The sequence below is a fragment of the Palaemon carinicauda genome, chromosome 15, assembly GCF_036898095.1.
Source record: "Palaemon carinicauda isolate YSFRI2023 chromosome 15, ASM3689809v2, whole genome shotgun sequence".
Lineage (NCBI taxonomy): Eukaryota > Metazoa > Arthropoda > Malacostraca > Decapoda > Palaemonidae > Palaemon > Palaemon carinicauda.
This window is the reverse complement of record NC_090739.1, coordinates 1,686,108-1,708,285: the sequence shown is the minus strand read 5'-3', so window position 1 is coordinate 1,708,285 and position 22,178 is coordinate 1,686,108. Positions and strand designations below refer to the sequence as shown.

At 36.0% G+C, this 22,178-nt stretch overlaps 1 protein-coding gene across 1 annotated transcript; it reads left to right on the top strand.

The window, feature by feature from the left end:
* Positions 1-88: 88 nt before the first annotated feature.
* LOC137654208 (gamma-butyrobetaine dioxygenase-like) lies at positions 89-21,178 on the top strand. Its single transcript, XM_068387843.1, is given in 11 exon segments — positions 89-169; positions 2,487-2,641; positions 6,608-6,621; positions 6,624-6,793; positions 10,148-10,297; positions 13,229-13,356; positions 14,401-14,610; positions 15,730-15,841; positions 17,538-17,740; positions 19,564-19,730; positions 20,773-21,178. Coding segments are annotated over 10 exon segments (1,476 nt in total). The 5' UTR covers positions 89-169; positions 2,487-2,522; the 3' UTR covers positions 20,976-21,178.
* The last annotated feature ends 1,000 nt before the right edge of the window (positions 21,179-22,178 follow it).

Here is a 22,178-nt window from a genome sequence, read left to right as displayed (position 1 = left end):
AATTTAAACAATCTTAATTATTAAGGAAGAATAGGAATTTAATTTCTGGCAACTGTTTCGCCTTCGGGTTAGACTTCAAACCTGACAGGGACTTTTCTTAATGTTATCTGGACCGGTGCGGTAGGCGAGTAACATTGTCTATAAAGTGTTCCTGTTACATTACTCAAAGGTGAGTTAATTTAAACAATCTTAATTATTAAGGAAGAATAGGAATTTAATTTCTGGCAACTGTTTCGCCTTCGGGTTAGACTTCAAACCTGACAGCGACTTTTCTTAATGTTATCTGGACCGGTGCGGTAGGCGAGTAACATTGTCTATAAAGTGTTCCTGTTACATTAATCAAAGGTGAGTTAATTTAAACCATCTTATTCTAATTTGTCCCCAAATTGAAAACTTTCCAAAACGAAAAAAGTTAGCTGACTAAGAAAGCAACTTGCGGGAAAATTCCACCGACTGAAATGTTGTGAAGGTTTTCATGGTATTTTATTTGGAAATTTTAAATATTTTAATCAAATACAAAAGTGATTTAATTTAAACCATTATTCTCTAATTTAATGTCACATTGAAAACGTTCTAAAGTGGAAAAAAGTTAGCTGACAGTGAGAGAGCAACGTTCTGGAAAATTGCACCGACTGAAATGTTGTGAAGGTTTTCATGGTATTTTATTTGGAGATTTTAATTGTTTTAATCAAATACAAAAGTGAGTTAATTTAAACCATTATACTTTAATTTGATGTCACATTGAAAACTTTCCAAAGCGAAAAAAGTTTAGCTGACAGTGTGAGAGCAACGTTAGGGAAAATTCCACCGACTGAAATGTAGTGAAGGTTTTCATAGTAATTTATTTAGGAATATTAATTGTTTCAATCAAATGCGAAGTTCTGCAAAAAAAGTAAAAAAAAAAAAATACTCACCAAGAGATGTTTTTGCACTATGTAACAAAGCAGTTTAGAAAACTGTTTATTGTCCGCCATCAGTTTGATGAAATAGTTGTAGGCCTCCTGTCAGTATAAATAGTAATTAAGTCAAGGTCATAAACAAATTACCCATGAAGTCTCAAGGTCAATTAAAGAATTTTGTATTGCTTAGATCATTTCATAATAAGTTTTTAAAATGTGATTGAAGTCATGTGGAATATGCTGAAATGATACTAACGACTTAACGAGGAATAAAAATTAAAGTGGAGTTATACAGTACTTATGAAAATAATAAATATAAATTAAGGAATCATTTACGCAAATTAATATGTAATTAACGAATTATTTATGAGATTTATTAAGATTAGATGACTAGATGAACTGACATGTGACTAAATCTTATTAGCTATTTACTATACTTAAATGATGGGTGAATTTCTTTACAAAGTATTAGATTATCCAATTATTTTTCAACCGAATCACTGGATTATCATTAAGTAGTTTTTCGTTTTAGGTACAATTTTTTTTTTCAGCATCGTAGAATTGTTCAGAATGATTGAAGGGGAGAGTTTAGCATAATTCTTAGAAGGGTGTTTAAAATTTGAAGATTTTGCGAAATAATCAACTAGGTTTATAAGATGCTTATCCATAGTTATATGCTTATTTTTGGTATCCAACTGTTAAGAATGTATACGAGAAACTGAACGAGTAGGTCCTGTAGTGAATAGAGATTCCCCTGCGTGATAGGACCAGGAAAGCAGCCATTAAAATCAGTAAGAGAAGACACAGCCTATTGCAAGCGTCCCTGCCTAGCTCTCGCCGGAATGTGGTTGAGTCCCGCCCAAACTAGTTAGTTTCCTTTGGTCGCTGCAACCTCGCCATCCTTGTGAGCTAAGGGGTGGCGATTTTGGGGAGACTATAGGTCTACCTGCTGAGACATCAGCAGCCATTGCCTGGCCCTCCCTGGTCCTAGCTTGGGAGGAGAGGAGGGACCAGTCTCTAGGGCATTGTCCCCTTGCTCCTGACATTCATGGGTTACCTTTAAACCCGTCAATTTGATGGTGGATTATGCCTAATATCTGGCATATTCCTTACATATCCTTATTTTTATTTTTTCTGGTTTTATAAAACGTAACATTTAATGCTATTACTTGTTTAAATCTTTCATTAGACTTGCCTAGTTGTTTAAGGTTCCCCTAAATGTACCTAAATTATTTCTGAACGTACACTATTTTTTTCTTAGAGACCTATATATATTTTTTTTAAAGGCACTCTTAATTCTTATTTTGAATGGACTGAGATTTCATTGGTGTTTTAACACACAATTATATTTTAATAATTTTTTTCCAACGTGGTCTTAAATGTTCAACTCCCAAGACTATACAATAAGGCTTTCAAGAGAAACTGAATACTTGTTTTCTAAGTGCTTCGATAATGTGAATTTGACAATAACCGAGCAATATGCGTTGTGAAATGCTGAAAGATCTTGTAGAGAGTGGTGTTCCCCTGTAGCATAGGACTAGAAAACAACCTCTTAAAGTAAAAAGTAAACTTATTTCCACTCTGCAGGGAACTTTTAACAAGACCAACAAATACAAGTTCACAATGCTGGGATTACGACAGCTGATACCGGGTCATCAAAGGATAGTGGGAAAATGGGTCAAGCCCTTCGCAGAGGTCAGCTTTCAAACGAAACCACAAGTGGCTTCTGTTCCCACGCTCAGGTAAGGCTGTTTATTACCCTCGTCAACGAAGTTGGAAGGAGGTTATGTTTTACCCCCTGTTTGTGTGTTTGTTTATGTGTGCGTTTGTTTGTGAACAGCTTTCTGACCACAATTCTAATCGTAGAGTAATGAAACTTGCAGGGATTAACTGCTATGTAAAGAGCTGGAAATGATTACATTTTGGAAGGTCAAGGTCAAATGTCAAGGTCACGGTCAAGCAAAATGTCCAATTCACGTAATCAGCCATAAGTTTGGACATCGTTGTCACAGAGACTTCAAACTTGGTTCACATGTGAGTGGACGAAAATCCTCTCCAATTAATACATGTTAAGGTCAAAGGTCAAGGTCGAGCAAAATGTGGAGAAATAAAGTGCCGAGGCGGAGGTCTGCGCTCTACTGAGTGCTCCTCTAGTCTTAGTTATTACTCATGTAATCTCTAAACTTTAATTCATAACAATTATGATTAGTTTCCCTTATATTTATTTTGATATCTGATTTCAGATGGTTTTTATAATACCCTAATTATTAAATTGGTTTTCTAAACGTAATGTTCTTATGCTGAAAAGGCTGACATAAGTCTTTTGATAGTTTATATATGAAATATCTGTTTTGATGTTGGTACTGTTTTTTTTTTTCAATATTTAATTTTCCACTGTTCATTATTCTCAGATCGTTCATTTGTTTCCCTGTTTTCTTTCCTCTCTGGGCTATTTTCCCTTGTTGGAGCCCTTGGGCTAAGCAGCTTGCTTTTCCAACTAGGGTCGTAGCTTAGCAAGAAATAATGATAATAATGATATAATAATGATAATAATAATAATAATGATAATGATAATAAAAATAATGATAATGATAATAATAATAATAATAATAATAATAATAATAATGATAATGATGATGATAATCATAATGATAATAATAATATTAATGATAATAATAATAATAATAATAATAATAATAATAATAATAATGATAATGATAATAAAAATAATAATAATAATAATAATGATAATAATAATAATAATAATAATCATCATCATCATCAATCATCATCATCAATCATCATTTCAACTTGTGATAAACCTTTGGTCTAAGTGCAAAGTTGAAATATTCGAACACCTCATCATCATTCTCCGAGCATTCGTCACCCTTTATCACAAGACATTACGTGAACTTTGATCCTTACGCGTCAAGTGTTATGCTTTTTCATGATTTCTACATACGAGGACCTTGCCCAGTGGCGGGGGGCGTGGGGTTGGGGGGGGGGGTTGGGGGGGGGGGCAATGTTCATTTCTGCTGCAGAATAGATAAAAATCAATAATTCATTTATTTTTGCAGATGGATCGAATTCTAGACATTGCTCTCTCTCTCTCTCTCTCCCTCTCCTCTCTCTCTCTCCTCTCACTCTCTCTCTCTCTCTCTCTCTCTCTCTCTCTCTCTCTCATTTCTGCAGCAGTAAGATCAAAATCAATCAATCATTTATTTTTGCAGGTGGATCTCATTCTTGGCATTGCGCGCTCTCTCTCTCTCTCTCTCTCTCTCCTCTCCTCTCTCTCTCTCCTCTCTCTCTCTCTCTCCTCTCTCTCTCTCTCTACACACTCGTGTGTTGGGGATACCTTAACGTGAGTGGGCCGGGGGGGGGGGGGATGTTCATTTCTGCTGCAGAAAGATAAAAATCAATCAATCATTTATTTTTGCAGATGGAATCTCATGCTCTCTCTCTCTCTCTCTCTCTCTCTCTCTCTCTCTCTCTCTCTCTCTCTCTCTCTCTCTCTCTCATTTCTGCAGCAGTAAGATAAAAATCAATAATTCATTTATTTTTGCAGATGGATCGAATTCTAGACATTGCTCTCTCTCTCTCCTCTCTCTCTCTCTCTCTCTCTCTCTCTCTCTCCTCTCTCTCTCTCTCTCTCTCTCTCTCTCTCTCTCATTTCTGCAGCAGTAAGATAAAAATCAATCAATCATTTATTTCTGCTAATGGATCTAATGCTTGACATTGCTCTCTCTCTCTCTCTCTCTCTCTCTCCTCTCTCTCTCCTCTCTCTCTCTCTCTCTCTCTCTCTCTCTCTCTCTCTCTCTCATTTCTGCAGCAGTAAGATAAAAATCAATCAATCATTTATTTCTGCTAATGGATCTAATGCTTGACATTGCTCTCTCTCTCTCTCTCTCTCTCTCTCTCTCTCTCTCTCTCTCTCTCTCTCTCTCTCTCTCTCTCCTCTCTCTCTCTCTCTCTCTCTCTCTCATTTCTGCAGCAGTAAGATAAAAAATCAATCAATCATTTATTTCTGCTAATGGATCTAATGCTTGACATTGCTCTCTCTCTCTCTCTCTCTCTCTCTCTCTCTCTCCTCTCTCTCTCTCTCTCTCTCTCTCTCTCTCTCTCTCTCATTTCTGCAGCAGAAAGATAAAAATCAATCAATCATTTATTTTTGCAGATGGATCTAATGCTTGACATTGCTCTCTCTCTCTCTCTCTCTCTCTCTCTCTCCTCTCTCTCTCTCTCTCTCTCTCTCTCTCTCTCTCTCTCTCTCTCTCTACACACACACACACACACACACACGTGTGTGGGGGATACCCTTAACGTGGTGAAAGGGTTTGTGTATCGCCATTTTCAGTAAAACTGTACTAGTCAGGGATACCCATACTAAGTTGGTTTGCTTTGAGCGATCAGCCAATAGTCTCCCCACCATCACCAATCCGTACTGGCAAGCGTGGTGATGAAAACTGGACAAACCCCAGACTTCAAAAGTTCAATGTTGCAGCAAATGTTTTTATGTTGAACAGCCTGGTGTGTCTTTTTTTTATAGTTTGAATATGACGTATCTCTTTTAATGTTGTTATTGTTCTTAGAGTATTTTGTTGTTAATTTTTTCCCATATCGTTTATTTATTTCATTATTTCCTTCCATCACTAGGCTATTTTTCCTGTTGGAGCCCTTGGGCTAAGCAACTTGCTTTTCCAACTAGGGTTGTAGCTTAGTAAGTAATAATAACCAGTTCGCTTGCTTGAGGGTACACTCGGGCACGCTATTCTATCTAATTTCTCTTCCTCTTGTCTTGTTGAAATTTATAGTTTATATATAGGAAATATTTATTCTATCTAATTTCTCTTCCTCTTGTTTTGTTGAAATTTATAGTTTTTATAAAGGAAATATTCATTTTATTGTTGTAACTGTTTTTAAAAGATTTTATTTTTCCTTGTTTACTTTCCTCACTGGGCTATTTTCCTGTTGGGGCCCCTGAGCTTATAGCATCCTGCTTTTCCAACTAGGGTTGTAGCTTAATAATAGTAATAATAATAATAATAATAATAATAATAATAATAATAATATCATTATTAATTGCTAAGCTACAACCCTAGTTGGAAAAGCAGAATGCTATAAGCCCAGGGGCTCCAGCAGGGAAAATAGCCCAGTGAGGGAAGGAAACAAGGAAAAAATAAATATTTTAAGAATATTAAAATAAATATCTCCTATATAAACTATAAAAACTTGAAAAAAAAAACACGAGGAAGAAGAAATTAGATAGAACAGTGTGCCCGAGTGTACCCTCAAGCAAGAGAACTCTAACCCAAGATAGTGGAAGACCATGGTACAGAGGCTATGGCACTACCCAAGACTAGAGAATAATGGTTTGATTTTGGAGGGTCCTTCTCCTAGAAGAGCTGCTTACCATAGCTAAAGAGTCTCTTCTACCCTTACCAAGAGGAAAGTAGCCAGTGAACAATTACAGTGCAGTAGTTAACCCCTTGGGTGAAGAAGAATTATCTAGTAATCACAGTGTTGTCAGGTGTATGAGGACAGAGGAGAATCTGTAAAGGATAGGCCAGACTATTCGGTGTCTGTGTAGGCAAAGGGAAAGAACCGTAACCAGAGAGAAGGGTCCTATGCAGTACTGTCTGGCCAGTCAAAGGGACCCCATAATAATAATAATAATAATAATAATAATAATAATAATAATCTCATTACAGCTATAGTATGGTGAGTGGGGTTCCAAAAAGCGCTGGAGTAACCCGAAGATCAACATCGTACGTGATTCCAGTGGAATGCTGGCGCCTGGAAACCGGGCAACTTTCTGGAGGACCTTGGCGACGAAACTGGAAGAACAGGTTTCTGTATCTCAGATAGAAACCAACCATGAGGATAAAATGCTTCAAGTAAGATCTGATTCACTGTTGCCATAGGCCTTGCTTCGACCAAGAAAAAGGTGTTTACTGCTACCTCTCTTCTTCTTGTTGTTCTTGTTCTTCTTCTTCTTCTTCTATTTTAATAGGAAATCTGGCTCAATTCTTCTTCTTCTTCTTCTTCTTCTTCTTCTTCTTCTTCTTCTTCTTCTATTTTAAGTACGAAATCCGGTTCAATTATTCTTCTTCTTCTTCTTCTATTTTTAGTACGAAATCTGGCTCAAATCTTCTTCTTCTTCTTCTTCTTCTTCGTCTTCTTTTTCTTCTTCTTCTTCTTCTTCTTCTTCGTCTTCTTTTTCTTCTTCTTCTTCTTCTTTCTTATTATTATTATTATTATTATTATTATTATTTGTCAATCAAGGCCTACAAAGATACATCCAGCTCCTATAGGAATCCATCACTTTCCTCATCACATGCGCTATTTTAAGTAGCACGCTCTTCTGCACAAGTCCTGGGGATGTAGGACCTCATACCTTCTCAAGATTCCTTTCCAATGACTTAAGTATGGTACCTATACTCAATTTTTTTAATGAGGCGCATTTGCACTGACTTGCAGCGGTGCCCTTTTAGCGCGGAAAAGTTTCCTGCTCTCTGGTTGGTTAGAATTTTCTCGCCCAACCAATCAGCGATCAGGAAACTTTTCCGAGCTAAAGGAGCACCCCTGCGAGTCGGTGCAAATCTGCCTCACTAAAAAGAATTGACTATAGTGCTCCTATGATTATTGGCACCATATCTAGTACCTTATTCCATAGGTTATTATAATCATTATTATTTTGTCCTTCGTTCATCGTAATGTTGAAGATAGCGATTCGAAATTGTGAGCATTATCAACATTCGTAGGTTAACGAAATTTCCCAAAGAACACCTGTATAACAAAGGCCCTACCTCATTCCTTCACTAAGTAGGAAAATAAATAAATTAATAGATAAATAAATAAATAAATGAGCAGAAAGTTAAATAAATGCTATGCTAAATGTTGAAATTTCTCTTAATTGTTTGCAATTTTTTTTCTAAGATTTTTTTTCTGAGCAGAAAGTTAAATATATGCTATGTTAATGTTAAAATTTCTCTTAATTGTTTGCAATTTTTTTCTAAGATTTTTTTTCTGAGCAGAAAGTTAAATATAGCTATTTTAATGTTGAAATTTCTCTTATAGTTTGAAAATTTTTTCAAAGATTTTTTCGGAGCAGAAAGTTAAATATATGCTATGTTAATGTTGAAATTTCTCCTAATTTTTTGCAATTTTTTTCTAAGATTATTTTTCTGAGCAGAAAGTTAAATATATGCTATGTTAATGTTGAAATTTCTCTTAATTGTTTGCAATTTTTTCCAAGATTTTTTTCTGAGCAGAAAGTTAAATATATGTTGTGTTAATGTTGAATTTCTCTTAATTGTTTGCAATTTTTTTTTCTGAGCAGAAAGTTAAATATATGCTGTGCTAATGTTAAAATTTCTCTTAATTTTTTGCAATTTTTTCCAAGATTTTTTTTTCTGGTTTATAACAGTAAAAACATTCAATTAAAGAAACTGTACCTAAATGGTTTCCTAATTAACTAATCAGTGGCATTAGACATAGAATAAAAGAAAATTACTTCTTACAATTGATTTAAAGAGAAAATAAAATTCTCAATAAGCCATTAGCAGCATAATAATAAGATAACCTGTATGTAAGTGGTCCCCGATTAATATTCGCTTCGCTTAATCGGTGGATTTTAGGACTAAAAGAAAACAAAAAGAAAAAAAAAACTTGTAGCGCTGGTTGAGTATCTACGACCAATCAGAAAGTTCATTAGGTTTGAACATTCCTTCCCTGTCAGCAGCTGAGTAGTTCGACGTAAGTAAATAAAATGCGATTATTAGGAAAACGAGTTAGCTGTTTGTGATGGCGTCCAATGATCACTGTTTCTGAAGTCTTGTAAGAGAAATATTACTAAAATAGTGAAATTGGAGAAACATTATTGAACTAATGAAATTTGAGATTTCTGAATACTGCGAAAAACATTATTGAACTAATGAAATTTGATGTATCTGAATATTGCGAAAAACATTATTGAAATCATGAAATTAGAGATATCTGAATACTGCGAGAAACATTATTGAAATAATGAAATGAAAATATCTGAATACTGCTAGGGACTAGTTATTACCTCCGGCAACGAAGTTGGAAGGAGGTTATGTTTTACCCCCCTGTTTGTGTGTTTGTTTGTAAACAGCTACCTGGCCACAATTTTAATCGTAGAGTAATGAAACTTGCAGGGATTAACTGTTATGTAAAAAGATAGAAATTATTAGATTTTGGAAGGTCAAGGTCAAAGGTCAAGCAAACTGTCCAATTCACGTAATCAGCCATAAGTTTGAACATCGTTGACACAGAGACTTCAAACTTGGTTCATATTTGAGTGTATGAAGATCCACACCAATTAATACATGTTAAGGTCAAAGATCAAGGTCAAGGTCGAGCAAAAGGTCGAGAAATTAGCTTTCGCGGCGGAGGTCTGCGTTCTACCGGGTGCCCCTCTAGTTAAAGGTTACTGGGGCCACACAACTTCAACATTCAAGTGAGAAGATAGAAATTGAATATATATATATATATATATATATATATATATATATATATATATATATATATATATATATATTGTGTGTGTGTGATCACCTTAATTCTATAGCAAACCCATTTTCATATAAATATATATATATATATATATATATATATATATATATATATATATATATATATATATGTATATATATATATATATATATATATATATATATATATATATATACTGTATATATATATATATATATATATATATATATATATATATATATATATATATATATATATATATATATATATATATATGAAAATGAGTTTGCTATAGAATTAAGGTGATCACACACACACAATATATATATATATATATATATATATATATATATATATATATATATATATATATATATATATATATACAGTATATATATATATATATATATATATATATATATATATATATATATATATATATATATATATATATTGTGTGTGTGTGATCACCTTAATTCTATAGCAAACTCATTTTCATATATATATATATATATATATATATATATATATATATATATATATATATATATATATATATATATATACAGTATATATATATATATATATATATATATATACATATATATATATATATATATATATATATATATATATATATATATATATATATTGTGTGTGTGTTATCACCTCAATTCTATAACAGATCCATTTAGGATGTCACCAACTATATCCTATTTTTTTTTTTATCCTAGGTAACTTGGGCGAACGGGAAGACTGACATTTATCCCTACGTGTGGCTGAGGGATAATTGTGAATGTCGTACTTGCTTCCATAATCCGTCCAAGTCGAGGCTCCATCTCGTTCAAGATCTGGATATTAACATTAGGCCGTTCACTGCTGAGGTAAGGATTGTCCTTCTCGATATTGTTAAGTTAATCGGGTTTTGATATGTTTACACCCTTTACTTGTTGTTGTTGTTGTTGTTGTTGTTCTTCTTCTTCTTCTTCTATTGTTTCCTCTTCTTCTTCTTCTTCTTCTTCTTTTGTTTTACTGCTGATGCTTCTTCTTCTTCTTTTACTGCTGCTTCTTCTTCTTCTTCTTCTTCTATTGTTTCCTCTTCTTCTTCTTCTTCTATTGTTTCCTCTTCTTCTTCTTCTTCTTCTTCTTCTTTTACTGCTGATGCTTCTTCTTCTTCTCCTTCTTCTTCTTCTTCTGCTGCTACTGTTGCCTCTTCTTCTTCTTCTTCTTCTTCTTCTTCTTCTTCTTCTTTTACTGCTTCTTCTTCTTCTTCTTCTTCTTCTTCTTCTTCTTCTTCTTTTACTGCTGCTGCTTCTTCTTCTTCTTCTTAGCATTATTATCCCATTTATATGGGGCCGCTGTTCTTGGCAAGTCTTCTCTCCAGTTCGATCTGCCATGTACCATGTTTTCATTTACATTATTTTCCTACACATCCTCCATGACGCAGTCCTTCCACCTCTTCTTTGGTCTTCCCCTACTCGCCTTCCTGTAATCTCCATCTCCACCACTCGGCGGCCAATATACTCCTCACCCCGCCTCATCACATGTCCATACCATCTCAATCTTGCTTCCCGCGCCTTTACTGAGAAAGCCGAGTTTGTGTGCATAACCACAGATTAGAGTCCAATGAAAAATGTGTCTTTGTAGTTTATTCACTTAGTTTAAGGGCTGCGTTTCTGGGCCTATACTGCAGGGGAACCTTACTCATGCAGGGACTTTGTGTTCATTTTATCGTATACATTCATAGGCATTTAGCATTTTACACCGCTTATTGCACGTTTACTTACTTACTTTTACGGGTTTATTTTTCGCCCTCCATCAGACACTAAAGGTCTGTTCAGGCAGGCCTTGGTGTGTGAAAAATGATTTCTTTCCAGTTAATATTTTTCTTTGTATCATTATCAGTTATTTCGCTAGCATTTGTATTCAGGCTTAATAGTTTTCAGGTCACTATTATAACACTTTCTAAAAAGATAAGTCTTCAGGTTTTTCTTGAAAGCTGCCACATTATTGCTATTCTTGACATCGAATTATCGGTATTGAAACACTTACAAATCAAGAAAGTCTTAATTTTCTACTTGAAAGCCTTAATATCTTCAGTCTTTCTGAGGTCTAGTGGGAGTTTATTGTATAGTCTTGGGGCCGCATATTTGAAAGCTCCAGAACCTGCCTTAGACTAAATCATGCTCATGACACTTTTCTGTAAGTTGACTTTAATTAGACAACTTGAGCTCTCAGAGGTGTTGAGGTTAACCTTGTAGCACTTGATTCGATGTACAACTTTGTCGTTATCATACTTTTGTTTTTTTTACGATTTAAAATCCTTGAGGATAATCAAACATAGGCTATCTGAACTGGCTGCCGGTAAAGGCAAGATTCGAATACAAGCTACTATTACTAACGTTCAAGATACTGAACCAAAATGAATCAGAATATCTAAAAGAATGCCTGAAAAAACTAGAACTAGAAACAAATGTTACCATAAGACACATGAGTGACAAACATAGACTATCTGAACCAAGAACAAATAGTAAATTTGGTGAAAGGGCTTTTAGCTACTGTGCGCTTAGACATTATAATAAACTGCCAACTGAAATGAAGGACCTAAAGGGAGCAATTGAATTTAAGAAGAAACTAAAGACATTACTTTTCACAAGATCATATGATTTGGAAGATGCTACAATCAAAGAATTGTATAAGTTATAATGAAAATGTTTCGTTAGATGATTGATATGGACCCACCCGAGAAGTAGTTCACTCGACTTCAGTGGAGGGTTGGATTTAAACCCAAAACAAGTAAGTAAGTAGTCAAAGGTATTAGTTTTCCCAAAATCAATGGACCGTCACAAAAAGAGAGTTAAAGTGGTAGGTTATTTCACCCTTCGTAAAATTCTAGTCCTGCCTTTGAGAGAAGGAATATTTTGATTATGGTCATCATCATCATCATCATCCATTACTAGTCCTCTGAAGAACAAGGCCGCAGTGATACCCTTCCACTTGCGTCTGTTTATTGTCTTTCTGTGCCAGTCCATGCCCGCAAACTTCCTTAGTTCGTCGATCTATCGTCTTCTCTTCCTTCTTCTGCTTCTTTTACAATCTCTAGAGCCCATTCAGTTATTCTTAATGTCCATCTATAGTCTGTCATTCTCATTATATCTCCTGCCCTTGTCCATTTCTTTTTCTTACCTGTTGTTAGATATACTCTACTTTAGTTTGCTCTTGTATCCATGTTGCTCTTTTTCTGTCTCTTAGTGTTATTCCCATCATTATTCTTTCCATAGCTGTTTGAGTTGTAACTAGCTTATGTTCTGATTCTTTTTCTTACCTGTTGTTAGATATACTCTATTTCAGTTTGCTCCCGTATCCATGTTGCTTTTTTCTGTCTCTTAGTGTTATTCCCATCATTATTCTTTCCAAAGCTGTTTGAGTTGTAACTAGCTTATGTTCTGAGGCTGAATATCATGGTGATTTACCTTAAATCATATGAGCAGTTCCGGACATGAGTCTTTTTATAGTTTATTTATGACATATTTGTTTTTGATGTTGTTAATAGTTTATATATGACATGTCTGTTTTGACGTTGTTACTTATTTTAGAATGATTTATTGTTAATTTGTTCTCTTCATTTATTTATTTCCTTATTTCCTTTCCTCACTGGGCTATTTTTCCCTTTTGGAGCCCTTGGGCTTATAGCATCTTGCTTTTCCAACTAGGGTTGTAGCTTGGATAGTAATAATAATAATAATAATAATAATAATAATAATAATAATAATAATAATAATAATATTCTCTTATTCCAATATCCACTCCTCCAGCTCACGAACTCTGGCGATCAGATAGACATCGTGTGGACAGATGGACACCGAAGCTCCTACCGGTCGGACTGGATCTACCCTAGGGCTTTCAATTCTGAGCAGTGGGACATCCGTGCTCCTACTTACAAGTAAGTGACAGCTCAGTGTCCGTTTGATTGTGTTCTTTTTCAAGTAGGTGACAATTGAGTGGCCATTTGCGTCTGTTCTTTTTCAGGTAGGTGACAACTGAGTGTCCATTTGCAAGTGTTCTTTTTCAGGTAGGTGACAACTGAGTGTCCATTTGCAAGTGTTCTTTTTCAGGTAGGTGACAATTGAGTGGCCATTTGCGTGTGTTCTTTTTCAGGTAGGTGACAACTGAGTGTCCATTTGCATGTGTTCCTTTTCCAGGTAGGTGACAACTGAGTGTCCATTTGCATGTGTTCCTTTTCAAGTAGGTGACTAATGAGTATCCGTTTGCATATGGTCTTTTCCAGGTAGGTGACAACTGAGTGTCCATTTGCGTCTATTCTTTTTCAAGTAGGTGATAACTGAGTGTCCGTTTGCGTGTGGTGTTTTTCAGAGAGAATAAGCAGTGGAGCCCAAAAGGGGACAGGAGTGTTTTATAATTCATATATTTTAAGTTTTCTGTGATTTTGTTTCATAATACAGTATATATCTCCAAGTTTTCTGTACATTTTTATATATTTATAATTCCTTTTTTTATCTGCTTCTCCACTATCATCCCTACATTAAGGGGTCGGTTGCCTTATGCGACCTCTCCAATGCCTTCGGTCAAAAGCATCTTCTTCTATCAAACCTCTTCTCTTCATATCATCCTTCACCTTATCTCGCCATTTAATTCTCTGCTTCCCTCTCGATCTTCTCCCCCTAACAGGTTCCTCACTCTCTCCAATACCATCTATCAAAGGCATCCTCTTCCACCAAACCTTTTTTCTCCATATTATCCTTCACCTTATCTCGCCATCTAATTCTCTGCCTCCCTCTCGATCTTCTCCCACTAACAGGTTTCTCCAAAGCCCTCCTCACTCCATCCCCACCATTCATCCTCAACACGCGCCCACACCACCTCAGTCGTGATGTAATTCCTAATTTCATGCTGCATGGAATAACTATGACATACAGATTTCTATCATTCATCTCTTAAGATTGCTTTTATTTTGTGATTCTCATAGAATGAAGCGGAGTTACTGGGGCTCGGAAATCATGAACAATCTTCCGAGGGCCTCATTTCACGAACTGATGACGGAGGATTCCGCCTTACTGGCTTGGCTTCAGCAGTTGGAGGTCTATGGGTTTGCAATGGTCAGCGATGCCCCGACCAAGGTCGGTCAGGTTGACGCCCTTGCTCAGAGGGTCGCCTTCATCAAAGGGACACATTACGGGTAAGGAGGGAGAATGTTTACGTGCAAGGAATTACTGGTTGGTTAGGTTAGGTTAGGTCTCTCTCTCTCTCTCTCTCTCTCTCTCTCTCTCTCTCTCTCTCTCTCTCTCTCTCTCCATGAGATGTCTATTCACAGATGGGTCACCTGGGTGGAATGCATCTGAAGGTCAAATTACAGACCTTGTAACTAAAAGAGTCCAGTGCTTTACTACAGAACTATGACAATATATATATATATATATATATATATATATATATATATATATAAACAAACCTTTTTCCCTTTAGAAGGGCATCGCCTTTCAATAGCTCAAAAAATCTTAAGACGAGGTCATTATCCCCACAGTATTTTTATTGGTTCCATTTAAATTTGGGAGGAGGAATGGAAGGCCAAGTGTATTCTGGAATATTTTAGATGATGTTTAGTTTATGGTGTCCAGTCTTTGGTTGCATTAGTCAAAGGCAATAAGATGTAGTGGCAGGGAAACCAACCAGCAGAAAGAATCTATAGATAAATATCAAATATTCCAAGCAATCTAACTTTTCGTAATGAGAAGCTCAATAAAATCTAGAATGGAGAAATATTGATTTAAAAGCTGAAGTTTGAGACGACTGACGAAATCTAATCGATGCCCTTTGTGTCAATAGACTTAGGAGATAATGATGATAATGAGAATGAAATTAACTGATATCTTTCAGTGGGTTATCATTATTATCATTAATATTATTATGGAGTGAAGAAAGCTCTGGGTGATAGGAGGATAGATGTGAGAGAGGCAAGAGAGCGTGCTAGAAATAGGAATGAATGGCGAGCGATTGTGACGCAGTTCCGGTAGGTCCTGCTGCTGCCTCCGATGCCTTAGATGACCGCGGAGGTAGCAGCAGTAGGGGATTCAGCATTATGAAGCTTCATCTGTGGTGGATAATGTGGGAGGGTGGGCTGTGGCACCCTAGCAGTACCAGCTGAACTCGGTTGAGTCCCTTGTTAGGCTGGAGGAACGTAGAGAGTAGAGGTCCCCTTTTTGTTTTGTTTCTTTTGTTGATGTCGGCTACCCCCCAAAATTGGGGGAAGTACCTTGGTATATGTAAGTAATATTATTACATGAACTTTTCCTTGCAGAGAGGTTTTTCCTGTGATTGCTAGGGACGATGAAGATCCTAGTAATGTAGCCTACCTACATGGACCTCTGCAGCTTCATACAGATCTGCCATATTATGAGTACAAGCCTGGGGTAAGTCAGTATGGACCTATTGTACGGTGATCTTTAACCTTACAACAGTTACTTGAATCTGTCTCTTCCTCTCTGTTAAGTTCAGAACTTTGAATGATTTTGAAAGATTCTGTCTTTATATGCAGAACTCGAAAATTCTTTCTCCTTCCTCTTTGTCATTCAGTTATCTTTTTCGTCAACGATCTCCAGCCATCATTAAACTGCAGTAAAATACATTTCATTCATTCCTAAAATATCATTAAATATTATAAACGAAAATTACTGAGAGGCAAAGCAATAGATAGGGTAAAAGCTAAGATATAGCTTAATGATAGGGTATTCTTTTAGCAAGTTTTAACAAAAAACCACATTCTTTCCATGTAAATTCTCTCTCAATTTATTTCTAGGTACAATTTGTAGAATACATTTAATTCATTCCTAAAACATCATTAAACATTATAGACGAAAATGGCAGACAGCCAAAGCAACAGGTAGGGTAAAGGCTGAGATATAGCTCAATGATAGGGTACTCTATTGGCAAGTTTTAACAAAGTTCCACATTCTGCCCCTGAAAACTCTCTCTCAATTCATTTCTAGGTACAATTTGTAGAATACATTTAATTCATTCCTAAAACATCATTAAACATAAACGAAAATTACAGAGAGGCAAAGTAATAGATAGTGTAAAAGCTAAGATATAGCTCAATGATAGGGTACTCTATTGGCACGTTTTAACAAAGTTCCACATTCTGTCAACGAAAATTCTCTCTCTGTTTCTAGGTACAATTTGTAGAATACATTTAATTCATTCCTAAAACATCATTAAACATTATAGACGGAAATGGCAGACAGCCAAAGCAACAGATAGGGTAAAGGCTAAGATATAGCTCAATGATAGGCAATTCTGTTAGCCAGTTTTAACAAAAAACCACATTCTGCCATGAAAACTCTCTCTCAATTTATTTCTAGGTACAATTTGTAGAATACATTTAATTCATTCCTAAAACATCATTTAACATTATAGACGAAAATGGCAGACAGGCAAAGCAACAGATAATGTAAAGGCTAAGATATATCTCAATGATAAGGTACTCTGTTACCAAGTTTTAACAAAGTTCCACATTCTATCCATGAAAATTCTCTCTCTCTTTCTAGGTACAATTTGTAGAATACATTTAATTCATTCCTAAAACATCATTAAACATTATAAACGAAAATGGCAGACAGGCAAAGCAACAGATAGGGTAAAGGCTAAGTTATAGCTCAATGATAGGGTACTCTATTGGCAAGTTTTAACAAAGTTCCACATTCTGTCCATGAAAATTCTCTCTCAATTTATTTCTAGGTACAATTTGTAGAATACATTTAATTCATTCCTAAAACATCATTAAACATTATAGACGTAAATGGCAGACAGCCAAAGCAACGGATAGTGTAAAGGCTAAGATATAGTTCAATGATACGGTACTCTGTTACCAAGTTTTAACAAAGTTCCACATTCTGTCCATGAAAATTCTCTCTCTCTCTTTCTAGGTACAATTTGTAGAATACATTTAATTCATTCCTAAAACATCATTAAACATTATAGACGAAAATGGCAGACAGGCAAAGCAACAGATAGTGTAAAGGCTAAGATATAGCTCAATGATAAGGTACTCTGTTACCAAGTTTTAACAAAAAACCACATTCTGTCCATGAAAATTCTCTCTGTTTCTAGGTACAATTCGTCCACTGCATTGTGCAGTATGAGGGTGACGGAGGAGATTCTCTGGTAGCCGATGCAACTCACGTTGCAAGAGAATTCAGGCGATTATACCCTGAACACTTCGAAATCCTGAATAAAACTATGGTGGATTGGTATGACGTGGGTACCGACGTGTTGGGAGAGTTCAACAAGGTGCTCCGGATGCCTATGATATGGTATGACTAATTCAATCCCTCTATACCTCATTATTATTATTATTATTATTATTATTATTATTAGCAAAGAGGACGCCTAAAGGGGACCCCATAGCGACTCCATCTTTCTGAATAAATATATGGCCCTTATGGGTAGTGAAAGGGGCTTTCTTGGTGCATATTTCTCTCCGTGCACTATTAGAAATATGCACCAAGAAAGCCCCTTTCACTACCCATAAGGGCCATATATTTATTATTATTATTATTATTATTATTATTATTATTATTATTATTATTATTATTATTATTATTATTAAAACCTAAGCTTTAACCCTACTTGGAAAAGCAGGATGCCATAAGCCCAGGGGCTCCAACAGGGAAAAGATAGCCTTGTGAGGAAAGGAAAGAAAGAAACAAAATATTTTAAGAGCAGTAACAACATTGAAATAAATAATTCCTATATAAACTATAAAAGCTTTAACAAAACAAAAGGAAGAGAAATTAGATAGAACAGTGTGCCCGAGTGTACCCTCAAGCAAGAGAACTCTACCCCCAGACAGTGGAAGACCATGGTACAGAGACTATGGCACTACGCAAGACTTGAGAACAATGGTTTGATTTTGGAGTGTCCTCCTAGAAGAGCTGCTTACCATAGCTAAAGAGTCTCTTCTACCCTTACCAAGAGGAAAGTGGCCAGTTCTAGCTGTTGTTACTTGTATCATGCATCTGACATTGCCATAGCTTGGTAAGGTTATATGGTATTAGGAAGTTTATTTCGTTAGGTTAGTTTTAGTAGCTTCCCTGCTTGGCCAGCTACCTGTTGACATACTACCGCTAGAGAGATAATCGTGTCCTTTGATTTGCCAGGTAGTACTACATTGGACCCCTCTCTGGTTGCAGCTCATTTTACTTTGCCTACACATACACCGAATAGTCTGGCTTACTCTTGACACATTCTCTTCTTTCCTCATACACCTGATAACCGAAAAGTTCTTCTTCACTTAAGGCATTAACTACTGTAATGTCATTGTTCAGTGACTACTTTCCTCTTGGTAAGGGTAGAAGGGACTTTAGCTATGGTAAGCAGTTCTTCCATGAGAAAGACACTCCAAAATCAAACCATTCTTCTCTATAGTCCATTTCTTTTATCGAGACAGATTTGCATCGACTCGCAGCGGTGCCCTTTTAGCTCGGAAAAGTTTCCTGATCGCTGATTGGTTAGAATTATCTCGTCCAACCAATCAGCGACCAGGAAACTTTTCCGAGCTAAAAGGGCACCGGTGCGAGTCGTTGCAAATCTGCATCGCTAAAATAAATTAACTATAGTCTTGGGCAGTTTCATAGCCTCTATACAACGAGCTTCTACTGTCTTGGGCTAGAGTTCTCTTTCTTGAGATTGAAGGTACACTTAGGCGCCCTATTGTATTTATTTTCTTATTTCCTTCCTCACTGGTTCATTTTCCATACTGGAGTCCTAGGCCTTATAGCATCCTGCTTTTCCAATCAGGGTGGTAGCTTGGAAGGTAATTATAATGATCATGGAGTATACCCAACAAATACAGTCACTGCTTTTCTACTAATTAGTGTTATGCATGGAAAATAAGACTTAGTTTGTCAAATTAATGCTATTTAGAAGGTTAATCTCTAAAGAGAATAAATAATGCTGAATTTAAAGTTGGTGATATGGTCCTAGCTTGGGTGGAGAGGAGGCTTGGGCGCTGATCATCTGATATATGGTCAGTCTCTAGGGCATTGTCCTGCTTGCTAGGGCAATGTCACTGTCCCTTGCCTCTGCCATTCATGAGCGACCTTTAAACTTTTAAGTTTTATCTTCTTGCAAACAGCACCGACGCCGAGGGAGAGGTGTGCCGCATTAATTTCAGCCACCCTCAGAGGGACTCCTTCTTTCCCATTCCTCCAGAGAAGGTGGCAGCCTGGTACGAAGCCATGACCAACTACCACAAGCTTCTTTCGGATCCCCAGTTCTGTTTCCAGTTCAAGATGGTTCCAGGTAAGGAAGCATAAACTTTTAATTATCTCTTTTTTTGGTATCATGTCCTAGAGAGACACTTACTGTTTGGCCTAAGTATGTACAGTGTCTATATTAACAATCTCTGGAGGTTCATTGAATATTATCTTAGTTTTACTCATATTCATTTTCAGTCCTATAAGTCTACTTTCTCATTTCAAATCTTGTATCATCTTTTGTAATTCCTCCAATCACAACATATTGCGAGAAATTATTAGACGTTCTGGATTTTATCTTGAGGTCACGTAGCCTTCCTGGAATCAAAATCAAATCCAGGTGCTTTGACAATAGTTATCTTAAAATCCAGGTACTTTGACAATAGTTATCTTAAAATCCAGGTACTTTGACAACAGTTATCTTAAAATCCAGGTATTTTGACAATACTGTAGTTATCTTAAAATCCAGGTACTTTGACAATAGTTATCTTAAAATCCAGGTAGTTTGACAACAGTTATCTTAAAATCCAGGTACTTTGACAATATTTATCTTAAAATCCAGGTACTTTGACAATAGTTATCTTAAAATCCAGGTACTTTGACAATAGTTATCTTAAAATCCAGGTAGTTTGACAACAGTTATCTTAAAATCCAGGTACTTTGACAATATTTATCTTAAAATCCAGGTACTTTGACAATAGTTATCTTAAAATCCAGGTACTTTGACAATAGTTATCTTAAAATCCAGGTAGTTTGACAACAGTTATCTTAAAATCCAGGTACTTTGACAATATTTATCTTAAAATCCAGGTACTTTGACAACAGTTATCTTAAAATCCAGGTAAATGACAATATTTATCTTAAAATCCAGGTACTTTGACAACAGTTATCTTAAAATTCAGGTAGTTTGACAACAGTTATCTTAAAATCCAGGTACTTTGACAATATTTATCTTAAAATCCAGGTACTTTGACAATAGTTATCTTTAAATCCAGGTACTTTGACAATAGTTATCTTAAAATCCAGGTACTTTGACAATAGTTATCTTAAAATCCATGTACTTTGACAACAGTTATCTTAAAATCCAGGTACCATCCTAACCTTCGATAACTTACGGATCGTCCACGGGCGATCCGGATACAAGAGTGGATACTGCGAACGCCACATCGAAGGATGCTACCTCGACTGGGACGAGGCCCGGTCCCGTAGGCGGGTGTTGGAGAAGAAGCTAGGGCTGGCGCCTCGTCAGTGGGTCACTAAAAATGAAGAAGAGGCTGAAGAAGCGTACTGATTATGAACTGATGGAGGATGACAATTCTCAAGAATGCAACGTTTTAATGCAATTATGTTTACAGGAATTATGTGCCATATATAATCAAGAAATCAAATATTTTCATATATTTTTTACAAAGCTATATGTGTTGTACTGCTTAGTGGGTGGGTTTAATTAACATTATAATATTTTTTTCTATAAATTTTATTAACTGAAATTTTTTGGGTGTTTCATAGCCTTGTCTTGAAGCATTTTCCTTGTGCCAAGAAATGTTAATACCGGGTTTTAAATTAATGGATAAAAGAAACTATATTCATCATAAGCAAATCAAGCTACATTTGGTATATTAATTGATCTTTTAGATCAATTCCTTATCCGTAACACTGGCATTCAATGATGCAAAATTGTGGTGGTGGCCGATGCGGTAACGTCCCTGACTGCTGAACGCCAGACTGAGGTTCGAGTCCCGCTTTAACTCATCAGTTTCTTTTGTCGCTGCAACCTCACCATCCTTTTGAGCTATGGCTGGGGGGTTTGGGGATTCTATAGGTCTATCAGCTGAGTCATCAGTAGCCATTGCCTGACTCTCCTTGGTCCTAGCTTGGGTAGAGAGGGGGCTTGGGCACAAATCATATGTATATATGGTCAGTCTCTATGGCATTATCACTGTCCCTGACTGCTGAACGCCAGACTGGGGTTCGAGTCCCGCTTAAACTCATTAGTTTCTTTTGTCGCTGCAACCTTACCATCCTTGTGAGCTAAGGATGGGGAATTTAGGGGAGCCTATAGGTCCATTTGCTGAGTCATCAGCAGCCATTGGCTGGCCCTCTTTGGTCCTAGCTTGGGTGGGTAGGGGGCTTGGGCACAAATCATATGTATATATAGTCAGTCTCTAAGGCATTATCACTGTCCCTTGCCTCTGTCATTCATGAGTGGCTTTTAAACATTTAAACCTTTAAAAGAGAAGATTAATTTCAAATTCTCAGAATTCTCTTATTGTGACCTGATCTAGATAACTGAATAGATAAGTATAGACAACCTCTTTATCTGCCCGATAATTATTTCACCAACTTAATTATCTAATCAAAACAGATAGCCCAAAATCATTCTGAATGGATGTTTCAGACAGTACAAAAAAAACATGTTTATCTCTAAGTAGTGCAGCTAGTTCACCTCTTGCAATGCACTGTACGTGCTTCATATAATTCTCTAGATAGTGCA